This window comes from Populus trichocarpa, chromosome 12 (assembly GCF_000002775.5).
Source record: "Populus trichocarpa isolate Nisqually-1 chromosome 12, P.trichocarpa_v4.1, whole genome shotgun sequence".
NCBI classification, from domain to species: Eukaryota; Viridiplantae; Streptophyta; class Magnoliopsida; order Malpighiales; family Salicaceae; genus Populus; species Populus trichocarpa.
In genome coordinates, this window is record NC_037296.2 from 5,033,683 (window position 1) to 5,045,859 (window position 12,177).

Genomic DNA, 12,177 nt, shown 5'->3' on the forward strand with positions numbered 1-12,177 from the left:
ATAAACCAGACTGGACCGAAATCTGGTTCAAACCGAACCAGTTTGGTTCGGTGAAATTCGGTTTTTTGTTTTGTTATAAAACCAGAAACCTGATCCGTTAAGTGAAATGGACTTTTTCACATTTTTAGTTTATCAATAAAGCAAGAGAGTATTTTGGGCTATCGGATCTTGAGAAACATACTCAAGTTGGTGGCATGCTCCGTGTTGTAGATGGTGATGACGTATGTTCCTTGGAAGATGATTTTAGAAGATATACAGGTGAGGGGGATAATGATCTGTCTATTTTTCTTTACAGCACACATGTAGGATTTGCTCATTTTCTGATTTTATCTGTATAGATGTTTGGTCACAGGTATAAATACACTTCCTTTCAAGTAATCTTCCTTGTGGTAATCAGGGAGATGAGAGGTGGGTTTGTGTTCGGCTAGAATTTAGGTAATGTGGGACTTGTGGGTGGCTTAGCTTTTGAGTTTTGAGATGGAGAACGCAGAGAGAAAAAGAGAAATGAGAAAAATATTATCTAGGCGACAAACTTTTTATGAGGGCAGGGGGTTATGTTAGGGTTAGGTTAACTTCTATATTTAACTATTTATACCCCTCTTGATTTTTATAGTTTTTAGGTTTTTTGGTTGGTTCATTCGATTTATCAGTTTCAGTTTTAAAACCAAAACTGAATCGAACCTGTTAGAATTTATGATTTTGAAAATTGATTTAATCGGTTATTCATCTCGGTTCGGTTTTTGTGGTTAATGTTTCTTTGATTTTTTTGATTTTCTCGGTTGATTGGTTTTTTTTAACACCCCTATTTATTAGCACTGTAAATTGGATATAGTAAAATTAATATTTTTCCCTTATCAAAGAAAACAATTAGCCTTGGTAGTAAGGATATTGTGGTGCTTTTTTTTTTTTTGATAGTGAAATGACTAATATACCTTTTGAGATAAAAATTAATGAACAGGGTGGAGGCTTTTCAACTTTTTCATTTTCAAAGCACAATAAAATAAATGACTACATTGGCCTTGAATTTAAATTGTTTTTAACTTGAATCAAGGGTTTTATTTTGTTCTTTTCCTTATGTTTTTTTTTTATTATTGAGTTTGATTAGGGAAAATGTAATATTTTATCATATATAAAATATTATTTAATGTTAAAAGGGGGTTTCTCTTGTAAATCACGTAGACACGTGTGTGTGGGTTCGCCTGCACTATTCCAATCATTTTCTTGATTGAATTGTATTTTCGATTGCATCCCTCAATCTTTTATTTTATTTTTATGTAAGGGTTAGGTTAACTTCTATATTTAACTATTTATACATCTCTTGATTTATCGGTTTCAGTTTTAAAACCAAAACCAAACCGAACCTGTTAGAATTTATGATTTTAAAATTTGGTTTAATTGGTTTTTCATCTCGATTCAGTTTTTACGATTAATTTTTCTTCAATTTTTTTGGTTTTCTCAGTTGATTGGTTTTTTTTAACACCCCTACTTATTAGCACCGTGAATTGGATATAGTAAAATTAATATTTTCCCCTTATCAAAGAAAACAATTTGCCTTAGCAGTAGGGATATTTTGGTGTTTTATATATATATAGTAAAATGACTAATATACCATTTGAGACAAAAATTAATGAACATGAGGGTAGAGGCTTTTCAACTTTTTCATTTTCAAAACACAATAAAATAAATGACTACGCTGGCCTTGAATTTAAATTGTTTTTAACTTGGATCAAGGATTTTTTTTTGTTCTTTCCCTTATATTTTTTTTATTATTGAGTTTGATCAAGGACAATTTAATATTTTAACATATATAAAATATTATTTAATATTAAAAGGGGGTTGCTTGTGTAAATCACGTGGACATGTGTGGGTTCGCCTACACTATTCCAATGACGCATATGGTGTTATCAGGTGGGCAAAACCCAACATCCACGGTGGTGTTTTGATCTTCATTGTGGCTCATCCATTCTTGGGCGGCCTTTGCAACCAAAAAAGCTTGAGTTTTCCACTAGCTACCTTTTCTTCTTTTTTTTTCATCTCCCCCTCATCGATTTACGCGTTACCCCTATATATTTTCAGAGCAGCCTTTTCAATTTTATTTTTTTAGACTTGGCCCCTATTCTTTATATTCCTATTTTTTTTAATAATTCATGGAATTGAATTTTTCTTTCAATATGAAACTCATTTGATTTTTTTTACATGCAGATTTGGTCTCTATTTTTTTTTATTATGATTTATTTTTATTTTTAATCATTTTCTTAATCGAATTATATTTTTGATTGCATCCCTCAAATCTTTTATTTTATGTTAGATTTGGTCCTTATTCTTTTATTTGCTATTTATTTTTTTTCTTTTTTTATTGGAACCTTCTTTTCCAATTCCATACCTCGAAATATTATTAATCAGGATCTTGTTAACCAAGAATTTGATTTCATGATTGTTTCAGTTTTTCCTTCTATGGGATGATTAGGACCTCAAAATCCGGGTCACAAGTTTGAAAGATTGGCTCAGGTTGGTTTAAGTCTTTTTTTTAGGTCCTTTTATACAATTGATTTTTTTCAGTTTCATCCTTCTATAGGATTATCATGATCTCATATACCAGGTCATGCGTTTCACGTGTTAACCCAGCTTGACTGGAGCCAATTTTGTTTTTATGCTCAATTTATCAGTTGTTGTATTTTTTTAATTACATTATCAAATTAACCAAGATTATTGAATTCAATAAAGCTAATACCTAATTTTCTAATTTCTCAAACTTCTTTAAAAACTTTGATGTCGCCAAAGCATTTTATTTTTACATTGAAAAAACATGTAGTCCAACCTATTGCGTTGCGTGTGCCCCCCAATCTAGTGTCTACTATAAAAATAGCAGACTGACTATCAAGAGATGAGAAAAGAGAGTGGTGAGGTTGTTGACTAGCATGCTAAGACATGGTAAAAAAATATAAATCATGCGTACAGATTTGAGAAAGATCAGAGATACAATTGTAAAATCCTACAAGTTATTTGTGTATGCTTTACAATCAAACAATTGGTTGTAATATATATTTCATTTATTAATAAAAACTCTCTTCACCTTTCATATTTATAGGAGTTTAATTAATAAATTTAAAGTAAAGTTAAAATTCTTGAAATAAAAATTACATAAAAAATTATAAAATTATTATAATTAAAAAGTTTCTAATGAATCAAAGTTGATAATTTTTTTTTCTTTTTGATAAGCAAAATATATAAATAAAGCCTGGAAAATGCAGAACCAACAACCCAATAAGTCCAATCATCTTGTACGCTTTCCTTATCATCACAACTCAAAAGTAATCCACATCTATTTATCACGATAGTTTATAATAAATTCAACACATAGGTAGCATACATACATACATACATACATAGACATACATACATACATAGATACATGATTATTACCCTTCTTCTTCGAATGATTGTGACATATTCCTCAATCCAGCCACAACTAAGATAGCAACATGGAGCATTTCAGATAGCATCAACACAGCCAGCAAGCAGAGAAGTTGTCTCCCAGTACGTAACTAAGTCCTGTCTAGCATCCTCAGTGCCCGATGTAAGACCTTACATATGAATTTTAAAATTCAATTCTCATGGAAGACAAGACCTTCCAAATTCTGCATTTTCACCATAGGTGCAAGCATTAGATGAACTAAAAGTATAAATGGACGTAGTCAGGGACTAAAAGTATAAACAGATATTTATATTAGTCTAGATAATTCAAGAGACTTATCAAATTAAATGAGAAGAAGTCTTTATAGACTTGTACTTAAACTTACAACACTCATTTATCCTTGTTTAGATAATTCAAGAGACTTAAATAATATATATATTTTTAATAATTACATGCATAGACGCCTAGAAGAACTAAAATATACTTTCAATAAAAACTTCAAAATTAATTCCAACATAACTTACACTGCATTGCATGTTTGCTGAACTTTTTGATCATTCATTCCCTTCAATATCGTGCACTTTGTCTTTCAACTTCAACAAACTTGGTTATCTTCTTCATATGAATTGAAAAAATTGGCCAGCTTTTGTGATACAGATTGTTGACTTTCATCCAACGATTCTTCATTTCCATCATAATCATCGTCGTCCTCATAAACCAGGAGAATTCCACTCTTCTTCAGCTCAATCCCTTCAATCACCGGTGGATTTCGCTTTCTTACCTGTATCTTACAGCCATCTTTCAACATTGAAACCAAAGGTTGGATATTTGAATATCGACATATGTGAATTTGATCCTCATTAATCTTTGGTATTCCCCGTAAGTATAATGTGGTGCTGTAGATAGGTATATTCTGATCAAGTACAATGGCCTGAATGTCTGGTACAAGTGGGGAATATCTCAAGTCCTCTGGTATCTCGCGGTCCAGAGAGACGACAACACTTACAATCACAGCTTTGATTGCACGATTTTTTTGCTCGGAAAAGTGAACTACATTTTCTTGAGAAAACCAATCTGGGAATTTACTCCCAGGCATACTTAAGTTGCGAATATTCCTCAAGCAAACCTGCAATTAAAAAAAGAAGAGGCAAAACTTGTCAATCACTCTAAAACATGCACACGTATAGGTACAAGATAGAGAACCTTGGATAGTCTTCTCTTCACTGTCAAGGAGCATGCCTTGCAACTGCTCATGTATAACCGTTTTAGGAATTTCAAGCATCCGATGCCAGGAATGTCCACCACTTTCTCGCAATTTGTGATGTTCAGCAACGTCAACCTTTCCAAGCCTGAAACATCTGATATTGTTTCCAATCCAAAGCAGTTGGAAACATCCAATTCCTCTAAACTTGGGGGAAGCGGAGGGAGAGACTTCAGCTCTTCACAATGAGGCAGGAGAAGCTTCCGTAGAAGAGAAAGGCCACATAAACTGGATGGAAGGCTGCTGAAATTGTTGTGGCCCAGATCCAAGATGTCTAACGATGACAGTTTCTCAAAATCATCAGGAAGTTTTCCAGATATTCTCCAAGCACGAGCATTTAGTTCTTCTAGCAAGGAGAGTTTTGAGAAAGAATTTGGAAGGACAACCAACTGTTCTTGTGTTCTGAGATATTCAAGCGGATCTTTTTGCATTTTCAATATCATTAAGCTAGAGAGATTTCCAAAATTTTCAGGTAATACTGTAACAGCAGTCTTCTCCATTAGCAAGTGGCATAAAGACTTCAAATTTCCTATTGAAACTGGAAGCTTGTGGAGCCTTTTACACTCATCCAAATTCAACATCACAAGGTTTTCCAGCCTCCCAAAGGATTCAGGCAACTCAGTAATATTACAACCAAACAAGTTTATAGTAGTAAGATTCAGTATGTTCCCAATTGCTTCAGGCAATTCTCTAAGAGATGTGCACTTCCTCAAGTAAAGCTTCTCAATCATTTTCAAACCACGAATTTGCTCTGGAAGTTCTGATATTGATGTCCCATCTAGCTCAAGTTCGCTAATAGAAGCAAGTCCTCCAATTGAATCAGGCAATTTGCTCAGAAAATGACACCCTCCAGCGAATAATGTCTTTAAATAAGGTAATGAACCTATTGCAGCAGGTAATTCCTTGATTGCACTGCTAGTAATTGAAACTTCCATCAATGACTGGAGATTTCTAATGGATTCAGGAATCGTAGTGAGTGACTGGCACCGCATTAAGCTTAGTTTCTCAAGGTTTGACAAAGATCCGATAGAATCTGGCAGTTCTTCAACTGCAGAATGATTGAGAGAGAGTTCCTTCAGAGAAATCAGGTTTCCCAAGCGTTCTGGCAGCCTTTTTATGAATTTGCAATCATTCAAACTAAGCTTCTCAAGTTTTGTAAGGCGGTAAAGAGATTGGGGAAGCATAGATATAGCAGTTTCATCAACAACAAGTTCTTTCAAGGAATTCATGCTGCCTATGTCCTGTGGCAATTCTTCTAATTTTAAGCAGCTGGAGAGAATGAGATTCTGAAGAAGTCTGAGCCCAGAGACATCACGTGGAAATTCAACAAGGTTTATGCATTTATCCAAGTTCAATTGAAGTAACGTCCTTACATTCCCCAGTGATTCATGAATCTTGGTCAGTTGTATGCAGCCTTTAAAATCAAGCTTTTCCAACTTTTTACATCCAGATAAATCAGGACTGGCCTCGAGATTATAGCAACGTCGAAGATTCATAACCATCAAGTTCTCAGCCACCTAAAAACAAGAATATTTCAATCGCAAAAATGGGTTAAGAAAGAAAAACAAAAACATTTTCTATAACAGCAGATCCAAAGAACTTCAATGACTTGTAATAATAGTAAAATTGAGAATATCAAGAATCATATTCCAATAAAATCTCACTTGGGCAAGACTGAAACAGGATCATCCTGGGTAGTTATTAATTAAACATTTTCGTTTAAGCTATTTTACGAACTAGATAAGCAAAGCATACCTTGTTCCTAGTCCAACCCCAAACTCGTTGAATTCCACTCTCCGATAGATCTAGCACTGCTAGTTCATGAGGAGCATAATCAGAAGGAAGTTTTTTCAAAGGACAATTTTTCCATTGTAACCACTTCAGGCTAGCAGGAAAACTTTTGAACTTCCCTTTCACTTTTGCATGATTGATTTGTAGGAGTCTCAAATTAACCAATGATTTCAAGGCTTCAGTGTCAAGTATCAGCTCTCCCTCCTCTGCTCTTAGTTGAAGAAACAGCTTACATTTTTCAATCAAGTAGTCTAGTGAAGAACTCGGATTAAGTGCTTTAACCCAAGAAATTTTTTGAGTTCTGACATAATTCTTCTTTTCAAAGTCAAGGATTAAACCTTGTACATGTCTTGTTCCCTGTTTACAGTACCACAATTATGAAAGTGGAAATCATGTTGTAATGTAACGAAAAAGTAGAAGCAATCTGGCAAACCATTAAGGTTGATAACATATGACCGTGGACAATAAAAAAACACCTTCCTTATCTCCCTCACTGAGAATAAAATTTGTGATAATAAAATTTGTGAAGAAATCACATTGAGGGTTGCATTCAGCATCAAGGGCAGCTTCAATTCTATTAAATTTAGTTTCCACCTCACGTTTTATAGGTAGAAACACAGATGCATACTCATCTTTCATAAGATTCTTCAGGCATGCCCATGAATCACACTATCTATGTGATTCATGGGCATAGAAATATATATATATAGACACTGACTAATATAAACACTAACTGATATAGAACAACATGCGTCGCTACTACAAAAACACAGTATAGAACTACTTAGTGGCGTACAAGACTGTCAATAGCAGTAAATTTTCAAGAAGTTATGATTTTCACCTTCTTGTGCTTCAGCATTGTCATGATATCGCCGCGATCCCAAAGCCTACTACGCATACCAGGATCTAAAAGGTTTTCATCTCGAACAATTTGTCTTCCCATGTCTCTAAGTTGATCATGCATCCATAATTCATAATCTCCACCAATTTTAATGAGACATTTTACTGTCAGAACTGTGATTGCTGTCTCAGCCCTAAAGCCACAACCATTCAAAATATCAATAGCCTCCTCTCTCTTCATCCTCATTTTAATAAACAAGCAAGCAATGTCAAGGAATACACACTTCTCTTCATCATCCAATCCATCAAAACTTATTCTTAAGACATCCTGAAGATTACCAGGTCGAATTTCTCGCAATTTTTTCAGGACATCTTCCCATTTCTTTATCCCTCTCTCATTAAACAAAGTAGAACCAAACACTTCCAATGCCAGAGGAAGTCCTCCTGTGAGAGATACAATCTCCTTGGATATATTTAGATATTCTTCTGTGGGGTTATCTCTTCTTAGTGCGTGATAACTAAAAAGTTTTAAGGCTTCCGAGGAACCTAACTCTCTAACCTCGTAAAACTCGTTCACAAGATGTTCAACAAGAACATCTCTGTTTCTTGTGGTAACAATAACTCTACTTCCTTCACCAAACCAATCTCTCTTTCCTGCTAATACATTCAGCTGGTTTACATCATCCACATCATCTAAAACAACCAGCACTCGCTTCTCATGACACAGCTCCTTGATTACAGCAATACCATCATTAATATCATTTACAGGAGGCCTGTCTGGGAAAAGATCACCAAGAAGCTTGTTCTGCAGCGTTACTAAACCACCATCTTCTTGAGAAATATCTTTAATGTTTGAGATGAAACAGCGACTTTCAAAATGACCAACAAGTTTATTGAAGAGAGCTGTGGCAAGAGTTGTTTTACCAATCCCGCCCATTCCATAAAGTCCAAGAACTTGTACGCGATTTGATTTATCATCTGTGAACCTCATCTTCAACTTTTCTAAGCGGGAATCCAGTCCAACCGTATAAGTAGCTATACCTACCGGGGTTTTTCTCAATTCTTGCAAAACCCTATTGACCAATCGCCGAATCAAATGATCTTCTCCGCTGTAATAAGCAAACACAATGATAAAACATTAGTAACGTTAGCTATTTTTTTTTTATAAAAATGAGGTGAGAACTTTACATAATTGCAGTGATAGTAAACCCAACGAGTTGCTATATAGGCTTTTGAAAACTGCATGTCTGAAGGCTTCTTTTAGCGTGTAATGAGCACCTAAAGCTGTAACAGACTTCTGGCTACTTGGCACTTCTTCGTATAGGCTTTGCCATTTTATTTTCTTTTGATAATGAAATGACTTGATTCCAAAAAAAAAATAAAAAAAAATTTCAGAATTTCTGAGATGATAGTAGCTTAATTTCAAAGCTTGCTTTATATGCAAGTCAATTTAACTAAGTTTGTTGGCTGGATTTATAAGGAAACTCATTTCTGAACTCGTGAAATATAAAAAGAGAAAGAATTTATATAAAATTTCATGAAATAAAATAATTTCATAAATGGTTAATAACTTTATATATCTTTACTAAATAAAATTCAATAATCATTTAGCAATAAGTGGATGTAATATGAACAACTAAAAAATGTAGTTATATTTTGTTCAAAACTAGAAGTGATACATCAAGTATGTTTATTTTTATTTTATTTTTTGTATTTTGATTTTGATATATTATTACAAGTTTCATATTTGTCTGGCATTATATTATATTTTAAATTTCAATGATTATTATATAAGATAAACAAATTAAACGTGCTTAATCAAAGAAAAAAAGTTTGAATGCGTGAGCTTGAGACTTAATTTTTTACCTTGTCATGATGTTAATTAACATGTGCTAAATTTGAGTCTCGAAAAAAATTAGATGAGTCAAGTTAATTTGAGCACATGTTGTTAATTATGTTTTGTTATATCTAGAATGATTGGTATATTTTGTTATAGTTTGAAAAACAGAATAGATAAAAACAAATTTTATCTTGCTTAGAATTTCAACTTGTTCTGTAAATTCCGTCTAAATTCTAACCGAAACGTTCTGGTTCTGTTTTGGCCATTCCGTTACGGCCAAATAATATTCTTTTATTTCTTTATTTTTTAATTTTTTTTCTAGTTTTATGATATTAATCATATCTCTTAATCCAACCGTTGGATGAAACTAAAATCTTACGAGGAGTCTCCTGACTTATTATTATATCTCAAGTTAAAATTTTGAGCAATCAGAGTTTAGAAAGTCCTTACAAGACAACCGTTGACATTTTCACAATTTTGCTCAAATTTGTAATTTTATTTCGAAAGGTTATTTTTTTGTCATTTTTTTAGTTTGAATTTTTCTCAATTTCATCATTTAACAATAAATTTATTTAGAATTGAACTTTCTAATTTGTTTTGATTTGCTTTATTTGGGGTTATTATAGTTTCATAATCTGGGGCACGGATTTGAAAGTTAACTCAAGTTGACTCGAGTCAATATAATATGTTGTCGTTTCAATATTTTTTTAAAAAAAATATTTCATCTTAATTTTTATTTAGTTAAACTATATTTTTACTAGTTGTTCAGATTATCTTTGGATTCATCGAGTCGATCGAGTCATATCGGTTTAACTCTTATTTTCTTAGTTGTATTTGAAATTTGAATTGGATAATTTCAAGTTAATTTATATTTGGATTTGAATTGAAATTATATTTGTTATATATATATATATACACACACACAACCCCGAAACCACATGTAAAAATATTTTGAAATCATAATATATCCAATTCAAATTCAAAAAACAGAATCAAAACTATAACGAATTAACAACTTTGCATCAAAGCTCAGCTTAGCTTCATTTATTTGATATTCTAAGCTTTATGTAAGAACTTAAGGACAAAAACCAAGGGGCAGAGCCAGTGGATACCCCCACACACCTCTTATCTAACATAATATATTTGATACTTCTTCTTACAAACCTTTAACTTAATTCTTGTTAACAGATGATCAATCAATCTGGTTCTTTTAAAAGAAATTGGTTTGATCATTTACTATAACTTGACATATTTAAATATTTTTTTCTCTACCTTCTTGTAGGAAAAAATTATGCCCCTACATTACGGGTAGGTCCCAATAAATATTAAATGAAAGTATAAATTGAATAGAATTATAAAAATATAAATTTATGGTCTACATTATAAGTGGATGAAAAAACAAGAATAAAATAGTGCTAAAAAAAAAACCTCGTAAGGACATAAAACCGCAAGCATTTATCCTCTCAAGATTTCTTCACCCCTACCCCTCACAAGACTAACATTTAAACCCAGTTTTTGGGTTAAATGTTCACCTCCATGAAATATATCCTAACATTTTTTAAAGTTCAATTACATTTCAAAAATTCAATATCCCAAGGGAAAGACTTGGTTTTAATTGTACTTATAAATAATTAAAAATTCAATTAACATCACCTGGTGTCAAAAACGAAACCAGAAATGCCACCAACTTTATTCATTGCTGCTCTCCACTTCACCACCTTATCATCTCCAAACCTCTTGGAATGACTCTCAAAATCTTGCTCGAAAGGACCCTTCTGTCTTCTGACATTAGATGGGTCAACTTGGTAGAAAACAGGCAGGATCAGCCTCCTCAGCTCGCATATTCTTGCCAGCTCCTCGAGACACCAATGAGAATTGGCATACCTTGGTGAAAGAATAATGATCGATGAGGCTGAATCTTGAATTGCCTCCATTAAAGTTGGAGCAATCTCATCTCCCTGAATCATTCCAGAGGCATCTAAGAAGACCCTGATCTCTTGCTTATTTAAAGAATCGTAGAGATGTTTGGTGAAGCTGTCCCGGGTGTCTTCTCCGCGAAAACTTAAGAACACATCCCAGTGGAGCCTCAGCGCTGCCGGAGACGATGAAACTATCAGGCCGTTGGACATTGTTATTTGGTGATATTGTGGGTTGCTTTTCCGTTCGGTTCTTGTTCGGAGGTTTTCTAAAGCAATGTAAAATTCCGTCCTACAGTACAGACATCATTGAGAAGTGACATAAAGAGAAAAGGTGTCGGTGTTAAAGAAAAAGAAAAAGCGTACATAGGATTGGAATGGCTATATTTTAAAATATTTTTTATTTAAAAATATATTAAAATAATATTTTTTTATTTTTAAAAAATTATTTTTTATATTAACTAATTAAAATAATTTAAAAATATTAATTTAAAGTAAATAAAAAAATATTAAATATTTTTAAAAATACTTTTAAAATGTAAAAAAATAAAACAGGAAGTTTTGCAAAATTTTTTCTATTATTAATTTTTTTTTTTTTGAGCTTCGAATTTTGAAAGCTGAATAACGGATACAAAGCAAAACCAAATGGCACAAATCCTAAAATGCACACACGAAATATTGGAAGAGAAAAATAACATAAAAAACAAAGAAACAAAAAATTATAGACAACGCCAATATATTATCAAAAAATACTAATTTTGAATATATTATTTTAATATTTGTAAATAGTTAATTATTTCATTACGAAGATTGTCCTTAAATTGGATTTGACGGTAAACAGGGTATCTTTAGAACATTTGTTAAGAGTTGTCTAATGCTCAGAATCAATACATGTTGATTAAATATATTATTTTATTTAAATATTTGATTTTTATTCTTTTTCAACACATTTCAACACAAATTAAGTGTAACTAGCTATTTAATTCATACTACACTACAGATCAAATAATTGTTTTTCAATTCAAAAAAATTGAATATGACAGCATTCCTTATACATTTTTTAACATAAAAATCTCAATTGTAAATTCAATAATTTATGTGCATGAATTATTTG

General features: G+C 32.4%; 1 protein-coding gene across 2 annotated transcripts; it reads right to left on the reverse strand.

Moving 5' to 3' along the window:
• Positions 1 to 3,265: 3,265 nt before the first annotated feature.
• Positions 3,266 to 11,391, reverse strand: LOC7486752 (disease resistance protein RPV1). 2 transcript variants are annotated; one of them, XR_002976906.2, is made up of 6 exons: positions 10,801 to 11,391; positions 7,309 to 8,416; positions 6,432 to 6,824; positions 4,619 to 6,193; positions 3,940 to 4,541; positions 3,266 to 3,638 (listed from the first exon to the last, which is right to left on the reverse strand). XR_002976906.2 is itself a non-coding variant. In XM_002318498.4 (5 exons), exons 1-5 carry the CDS (start codon positions 11,274 to 11,276, stop codon positions 4,011 to 4,013), a joined length of 4,083 nt encoding a protein of 1,360 aa, XP_002318534.1. In that variant the 5' UTR covers positions 11,277 to 11,391; the 3' UTR covers positions 3,759 to 4,010. The 2 variants fall into 2 exon arrangements, 1 of the variants encoding a protein (XP_002318534.1); XM_002318498.4 differs by lacking the exon at positions 3,266 to 3,638 and having other exon boundaries at positions 3,759 to 4,541.
• Positions 11,392 to 12,177: the final 786 nt, after the last annotated feature.